Source organism: Salvia splendens, chromosome 4 (assembly GCF_004379255.2).
Source record: "Salvia splendens isolate huo1 chromosome 4, SspV2, whole genome shotgun sequence".
NCBI lineage: Eukaryota > Viridiplantae > Streptophyta > Magnoliopsida > Lamiales > Lamiaceae > Salvia > Salvia splendens.
In genome coordinates this window covers 9068092-9077031 of record NC_056035.1, presented here as the reverse complement: position 1 = coordinate 9077031, position 8940 = coordinate 9068092, and the positions used below count along the sequence as shown (strand labels likewise).

Here is an 8940-nt window from a genome sequence, read left to right as displayed (position 1 = left end):
AGATGATGCACTGGAGGACGACGATCTGGACCATGAGGCTGCCGGAGTTGGTGCCGTACATGCCTTTGAGTAAGGGGATGCCCACGACGAGGGGTGTTGGGGAGGGTGGAGAGGGAAAAGAGGGTGATGGACAAGTCGAGGGAAGCTCGGGCGCTGATCCTCGACCAGACAGCGAGGACGATAAGCTTCTGGAGCGTGTCGGTGGCGTTGAAACGGTAGTTCATGGCGTAGGGGTTGTTGGTGGAGATCGAGTGGAAGGAGAGGAGAGGGACGACGAAGAGGCGACGAAGCGTTTGATGCCGGAGCACTGGTCGGGGGTGAAGATTTTCCACCATTTGACGGAGCCGTAGGCGAGGATCATGGCGACGTAATTCCAAAACTAACCTTTTGGCAATTTGATTGAATAAAAAATAGATAAGTTCTAATTTTTAATAACCATTAGATGTGATTAATGGGTGGATGAGATTTGGTCTCTAGTTCGGTCTTTAAAATTGGTTCGACATTGATCACAACTCTCTCTCTCTCTCTCTCTCTATATATATATATATATATATATATATATATATATATATATATATATATCAGTCACTCCAAATCAGTTTCATATCTACAATTTATATGTATAGATATATAGGTAAAATCCCTCGCGATTTTCACCCTCCTTCCAAATTCTGGGAAAAAAAACAAAGGAGATAGCTAAAGGAGTTGGAGAAACGAGCGATCCAGTTGACAATTGAGGAAGGCAACGAGATGCAGAATCTGCCCCCTTCAGAGTTGAGTAAGCATGCTATGGAGATGAAGGAAACGACAACGTGTGAGAGACGACGCTGCGAATCCTGCTTACGGACAGAGAAAAAGAGTGAGGCAGCGACGTATGAGAAAGAAAATTGGCGACGTTATGAGCGTGATGGATCCCGTTCAACCGAACGCAGCGGCGGCGAGGCTACTGATCGATGTGCTGGAGGAAGGCGGTGCCGGCTCGGTGCTGGCAGCAGCGACCACGTCTGCACGACAGCACGATCTGCAACGAATTTCGGAATCAAGAGCAGCAGCAGCTCCTGCTGCGTCGCGGTATTGGTGGCGGTGGTGTTGTATTTTGCCGGCGGAAATCAACGAAGGAGGAGAGAGACGGGACGACGAAAGCACCGCGCGGCTGCTCGACGAGTCTCGAACAGCAGTAGCGGCAGGTCGTACGCGCAGACAGCAGCAACAGCTGCAGTGGAGGTCGCTGGAGTGGGCAAGGCGCCGGCTGGAGCAACGATTGACGTCGGCGCAGAATTTGTGAAGAAGAGTCAAGATTTGAGAGAGAAAGAAGACGACGGAGGGGATGAGAAGTGAAAATTGAGAACAGAGGGAGAAAGATGTGACGTGAAATTGGGGGAGAAGTTTTCAAAATAAGTGGATTCTTTTGGTAATTGGGCTATTGTACCAAATTTTTGTTGGGCCTTGTCTTTAGTTAAAGCTTTGGATCAACAAATTAATAAGGATTTATGGGTTAGAATTTACGAATTTATGGGCCAGATTACAAATTACAAAGAGATAGGCTAAGGGGAACACTCATGATGACGAAGGCTTTTCACGCACGCTTTTCGAGGATGGAATGAAACACAAGTTAAAGCTTTAAACGAACGAGGTGTGCTTTCTAACTAAGTATTTTGTGGGTTTCTATCCTACATTATTGTGTAGGCGTACTTTTAAATTTACGCAATATCTTTTAAGTATGAGTTATGAGCTTAAATTCCAAATATATAGTGTCATGTCGTATTTTGTGTTTGAGGATGTGCCTATCTGATCGTCCTAGTAGGGAGTGAGTCCCTATTAGAAGTTAGAGTTAAATGAATTCGGGTTTGTCTAGGGAGTGAGTCCCTATTCAAGCTAGTGTACACATAGGGGATCGTGCGCTATCTTTCGAGTTGGTCGGTCCAGTGATCGAGAATGTGGCCACGATCTCGTTTCACATATGAGGTTCAGATATGGTACGAGGAGAGAGAAAAATGGACTGCAACCATACTTTGAGCGAGAAAATGTTTTGGTGACTTGGTCTTTTATAAAACTCCGAGTTCACTTTTAAATGCTGACACAATATTTTATGAAAATTATTTTGGCATGTGTCCACTGGGTACATCAAGTACTCAGCCCGACAATTCTTTTTAAAAACATGCAGGTTAAGCGTGACGGGTGCGGTGGGTGTTGAGCAAGACCGTTGAAGAAATCTAAGTGTTTAGAATATGTCATGTCTTCACACGTGGCATATTCCTTCTCTCAAATGCTTCCGCTGAGTAGTTGTCCTTCTTTTGAGTTCTTGTATCGCTGAGATAATATTCATTTTTGAGTTGTTGATTGTTGAGACACTCTGATTGTATTTGAGTTATTCCCATTTGTTTCGAGCTATGGTCGATTTGTGTTGTTTTCCCCTTTCTTCCCCGCTTCTTTAATCCTTCCCTAGTCGCGATCAACCGTGTTTTCTATCCTTAGAAAAGAAAATGCGGGCGTGACAATAACCCTCACATCTCTCTTTACCAACCCGCCATTATACACACACAAATATTTACGAAAAGCCCATAATTTTTTGTCACAAAGTTTGGTGAAATCACCATTGTTGATGGCACTCGTTTAATCCATTGATATTAGATCGTTTTGTATGCGTAGTGTAATTGATTTTGATTTTATTTGATGATTTTAATTTTGGTTGAGATAGAACTTCTCGTTCATAGCTAGTGATCAGTTTTAAATGGGAGGTCGCAACGATAATGACTAATGGCAACGATGTCATCAGAAATTGGAAGATGAATGAATAGAAATCGAGAGATATGAGATAGTACACTATGGCAAGAGAGAAAATTTCATAGGCAAGATAAATGTGAAATACAAATTAATTTCAACTATCAAATGAAAATGCGTGGATTATTATTATTATTATCATTGCAGATTTTGATCGGACTATCCATATGATTTATTATCTCCATTATTTAATATAATAATTATTATTATTACAGATTTTGATCGGACTATCCATACGTTTTTTGCCCGAACCCGACTGTGGAGGTTTAAGAAAATGGTTCCCTTCTTCTACTACAGACAGACTTCTTCACCGCCAAAACCCTACTATCCAAATCTAATTCCTCGAGAAAAAATAGACAGCATCTTCAACATTTCTGCCGTTATTTACAATTGCAATGAGTGATTGGAGTCCGATTTCAATCGGAATCGGATCCCATGCCTGACCCGCTTTCATGCTGCACCGGTTTTGCCTGCCATGTCCATGCTGCTACGCCGGCTCAAAACCTCTCATTGCCGTTCTGTAAGCTCGTCGCTGTTTAATTCTTCATGTTGTCTGTTTTCGGGAAATTTCTTAGCTTGGGCCACTTGTTTTCTGTGTTCTCGTTGCTCATTCTCGACAACTTCAAATTTTAGCAATTTTAATGGGCTTTTTCATCGCGACACAGTAGCTAAAATTGTGAAAGAAGAGAGGTGGGATGATTTTCGCCTCGTCGGATTGTTAAGTTCGGCCTTGGCCCCCGTCTGGGTGTCTAGATTATTGATTATGCTGAAGCAGGATCCATTATTGTCTCTCAGGCTCTTTAAATGGGCTGAATCGCAGAATGGTTTTCGTCATACAGTGGATAATTATTGTGTCGTTGCTCAGATTTTGTTCTGTTCGAGGATGTATGGAGACGCGCACGATGTGCTCAGGCAGTTGGTTACATTTCACAGAGACAGGGGAGGTGATATTAGGCGTCACCCTCTGCTTGCTATTGTGGACGTTTTATGGGCGAGGAGGAATGTTTGCGTGCCTGGTTATGGGGTTTTTGATGCGTTGTTCGGTGTATTGATGGAGTTGGAGATGTTGGAGGAAGCCAGACAGTGTTTCCTGAGGATGATAAAGTTTAGAGTGATTCCGAAAGCAAGGTCTTGTGATGTTCTTTTACGGAAGTACTCTAAGGTGGCAGATGGAGTTTCGGCAAAGAAGTTTTTTAGTGATATGATTGGAGCTGGAATAGTTCCATCGATTTATACCTTTAACATAATGATTGGGATCTTGTGTAAAGAAGGGGACTTAATAGCTGCAAGGAGCTGGTTTGAGAGGATGAAGGACATGGGCATCTCTCCGGACGTAGTTACTTATAATTCGCTCATAGATGGCTATGGAAAACTTGGTGAGTTGTGCGAGGCAGTTTGTGTATATGAGGAGATAAAAGCGGCAGGGTGTTCTCCCGACATAATTACATATAACACATTGATTAATTGCTTTTGTAAATTTGAGAAAATGTCACAGGCGTTCAACTTTCTTAGGGAAATGAAAGAAGGATGCATTAGACCTAATGTTGTAACTTACAGCACATTCATTGATGCGTTTTGTAAAGAAGGGATGTTGCAGAATGCTATTAAGTATTTTGTTGACATGAGACGAGTTGGTCTGATTCCTAATGAATTTACTTACACTTCTCTGATTGATGCTAACTTTAAGATCGGAAAGTTTGAGGATGCCCTGAAGTTTGTTAAAGAAATGGTAGAAGCTGCTGTGAAGTTGAATGTTGTTACCTACACAGCATTGCTCGATGGCCTATGTGAAGAAGGGAGGTTGCATGAAGCAGAAGAAGTTTTTAAGGTCATGCTGAAAGATGGAGTAGTTCCTAATGAGAAAATATATACTGCTTTAATGCAAGGGTACCTTAAAACCAAAAGGATAGATGATGCTATGAGGATTCATGAAAAAATGAAAGCGAATAACATCAGGCCAGATCTAGTTTTGTATGGTACTATAATCTGGGGGTTTTGCAATCTGGGAAGGTTCGAAGATGTAAAACCATTGTTGGCTGAAATGAAGGACTACAATATAGAGGTTAGTCAAGTAATATACGCAACACTAATTGATTCCTATTTCAAAGCTGGAAAAAACGTAGAAGCACGGAATATGCTTAATGAAATGCAAGAGAGAGGTATGGCACCAAACATTGTGACATATGGTTCACTAATTAATGGTTTATGCAAACTGGGATATGTCCAAGAAGCAATTGGTTATTTCCATAGTCTCATAAGTGTTGGTTTACAACCAAATATTGTCGTTTATTCATCTCTAATTCATGGTCTCTGTAAAAATGACCGCGTTGAAGATGCCAGAAAGCTTTTCCTGGAAATGCCTGAGAAGTGCTTGATTCCAGATAAAATTGCATATACATCTTTGATTGATGGAACCATGAAGCAAGGAGATATTCAGGAAGCTTTGGATCTGGTGAAGCAAATGACTGAAACTGGTTTGGAGATTGATCTTCATACCTACACATGTTTAATTTCCGGGCTCTCAAGACATGGACAACTTCATCAAGCAAGAGATTTACTTCACGAGATGATTGAGAAAGGAGTTCAGCCTGATGAAGTTGTTTATGGATGTCTCATACGTAAGTACCATGAGAATGGCAACAGCAAAGAAGCTGATGCCTTACTGAATGAAATGATCGAAAAAGGACTTTCTCCTGATAAAAGTGTGCTGCTGGAAAAAACATACGGACCTGAATTGACATAAGCGCCTTTTCTGAAGCAGCAATGAATCACTCTATATTGAAGCATGAGAAACGTAGACAAACATTTCATGTTTGGTTACTCTCATATTCCTGAACTTCCAGATTGCTGTTAGGGGTAAGCACTCAGCAATGATTCAGAGACCTGACCGTATATGCAGTGTATGCAGGTATACCTTTGTCTTCACTACTTCACTCCAATCTAGTTACCCCTTTTACACGAAATAATTAGTAGCTAATTAGCTATGTAGCAATGATTTTGAGAGAGGAGGAAAAGCATTAGCCATTAATGTGTAACACCTGCCTAAAACTTTACTTGGACTAGGATATTCTAATCTGTGGTTGTAAGCTAAGATATTGACTCCCATGATGTTGCTCACTTTTTTTTGCTTGAGCTTAGTTGAGACCAATATGGTCCTCATACATATTGTTATTGAGTTTGTTTGAGTAGTAGAACTTTTTTGTAATATTGACTTGATTATTAGTTTTATTCTGGACATGATGTTGGCATGTTCTACTTTTTTTAATTTTTTGCATAATCTCTGATTTTTGCTGATGCTTCTAGGAGTCAATACAATTGCTTCTTACATCGGTCCACTGCTAATTGCAACCTTCACAAACTTTATGTCATCAAACGACGACAACTTGAGATGGCATCATGGTTTGATGATTGGATTTATCATCTTTGCAAAGAATTTGGAGTCACTATCTCAGAGGCAGTGGTATGTTTGGTGCTCGTCGGATCGGCATCAGTGTCATGGCAGGTCATGGCATTGATATATAAAAATATCTGGCCTTGAAGTACAAGGACGGGTAAAATCATTAATTACATCAATATTGACATTGAGATAATTGCATAGGTTTCTTGGCATTTACATGGCATTTGGTTGCTCCCATTTCAGGTTACCTTTGCTTCGGACATCTTGTACAAGAATTTAGGGTCTGATCCATCTTTTGCTGCTTTCTTCTCCAACATATTTGTGGCGATAAGTGAATCTTTCACATGGAAGTCAGAGATTTGCAGATAAAAGCCTATTCAGAGGCTTTGAAGAGCGTGAGAGTCCTCATGTTGCATTTGTGGTAACTGACTTTCTGAAAAAAAAAAACTATTTCATCGTATGGGAATAGAGAGAGGTTTCTGAAAAGTACCTCTACACAAGCGAGCTATGACTTCTCTGGACACATTAGTTTCAGTTTTGTATCTTTGGGGTGTGCATCTTTAGTTAGTCACTTTCCGAAATCTTCAACAACCTATCTATAATCTGACGAGTTTATGTCTATGGTAGCTCTGACTAATGTTTTAACTGATTGGGTGCAAAGTTTCGTTAGGGAAGAAGATTTGATGAGATTGATGCACACTCATACTTCAGGTGAACCTAGTGTTGCCATTGAGATCGAAGCTGCATAATTTGCTTTGGCAGCAGGACAGAGGTGCACATTCTTGACATTGAGTTGTAAAGATTCTTGATATTCCAATTTAACTCCTTTCTTGCTTGGAAAAAAGTGTTTTTGCAATAGCAATGCTAGTTTAGAGACTTGATATTTTTTCCTCATCTTATATATAGTAGACTTGATAGTTGATGGTTCAAACTTAGTCGGTGTTGAATGAAGTAGCTTCAGATCTTTTATTATGCTTACACTTAAAAAAATGTACTACTATTGCTTCTCTACGAAACATACAGCATTGATGCTCTTGGCCAATTGAAATATCTGCTAAATTTAGATGTTACATTTTGCTAACTACAATAGGTATTTGTGGTACCTGTAGATTTGCATTGATGCGAAAGTGTTTACTTGGGATTTTGTGTAGTTCTATGCTTAGTAGTGTATACTTAAATCAAGTCTTCTTAGCTATAGAAATGAAATTATATGGGAATATAAATGAAGTTGGGAATGGGTTATGAAGAGAATACATCGTAGTAAAGGTATAAAATTCTCATGGTTGCTTTATTTCCTCTTTTGGTTTGAATGGAATCGGAATTTCTCATTTCATTTCATTAACCACACACATGACATTTGACTAGATTGTATTCCTCAATTAATAATTAAATACACTTTTCACTTTTAAGCTATTTGAGACACTATATGGATTTTACTATATTTTAGAAAATATACACATGTACAATAATCCAGCTGCGTTACTTTTTAATTTTTATACATCCAACAATTTAAATATTACTACGTTAGACAAGTTCATTTTACATATTGAAAGTTTACGTTAGGCAAGTTCATTTTAAATAGTAGTATTAAATTAAATGTGATTAATGTCCATTTATAGATTATACTAGTCAAATACCCCATATTAGACTTCTAATCTATAAATCAAAGTAATACTAATCAAAGTGAAATTGATGGTCACATGGTGGCTGAAAATTCTTGCATGTTAAAACATCAAATCATCAAAACAGTTTGAGAAGAATATCACCATCAATTAAATTTTGAACTACTACACTTCGATCACATTATTTAAATAGACAAAATAACATTTTTTGAATTTAATATATTTGCCATGACGGTATCATGTATGGTAAAGCTGGTAAGAGCATTAGCAGTGATGCGGATGTCCCGGCGGACATCCCCGCGGACATCCCAAAAACACCTCATGCCACGTCATACGGACATCCCACTGCGGATGCCACGTCATACGGACATCCCACTGCACAGTGGCGGACATCCCCAAAGACATCCCAACAGGCTTCCAACAATAAAAATTCACAAATTAAACAATTTACGGAATTAAACAATTTACGGAATTAAAATTTCGACACAAATACGGGAAAATGAAATCACTTTATTTAAAAAATACATAATTATTAAAAAAATTACATTGTTAAAAAAAGTTGCCTTCTTACTCCTCGGATTCCCCGTCCCCAATCTCCTCGTCGTCCCCGCCGCCGCCCCCTCGTCATCACTCTCTGACATGTCTCCGAACCCCAAATCGCGCTGCATACTGTTGATGATATCCTTAAGCGACCACTTGTAATGGCGGTCGGTCGATTGGCGCCATTCAACCATTGCACGTAACAAGGTTTCATGTGCCGCGATACGGGCGAATGAGGGGTTCTCGGGATCGTTTTGGGTGGGTGCTGCTGATTGGGCCTCGCCGGATCCGCTGGCGCTTCCCCTCGCCATCCGCGCCGTGGACTTTTGCCCAACCGAGCGACGGCGGCGGCCCGACGATGTGGGCATCGGGAACTCTGCCTCGGCGGGGGGGAGTTCGTGGGAACCAGCACTGCTACTGTACTCTCCAGAGGCGCTGATCTTCGACCGCTTCAGCCAGCCAGATTCAACACCCGCGGTGAACTTGGCCGAAGTCTGCACCACAAGATAGACCTCCCAATATTTGAATTCTCCGAACCCCTGTGCAGTGTCGATGAACTGATGGTAAGACAGGAGCCTCACATCCTCGGCACACATGCCG

General features: G+C 40.6%; 1 protein-coding gene across 1 annotated transcript; it reads left to right on the top strand.

Annotated features, from left to right (window-relative positions):
• Positions 1-3025: 3025 nt before the first annotated feature.
• LOC121798978 (putative pentatricopeptide repeat-containing protein At2g02150) lies at positions 3026-7220 on the top strand. The gene is made up of 3 exons (XM_042198269.1): positions 3026-5689; positions 6085-6332; positions 6422-7220. Exon 1 carries the CDS (start codon positions 3257-3259, stop codon positions 5522-5524), a length of 2268 nt encoding a protein of 755 aa, XP_042054203.1. The 5' UTR covers positions 3026-3256; the 3' UTR covers positions 5525-5689; positions 6085-6332; positions 6422-7220.
• The last annotated feature ends 1720 nt before the right edge of the window (positions 7221-8940 follow it).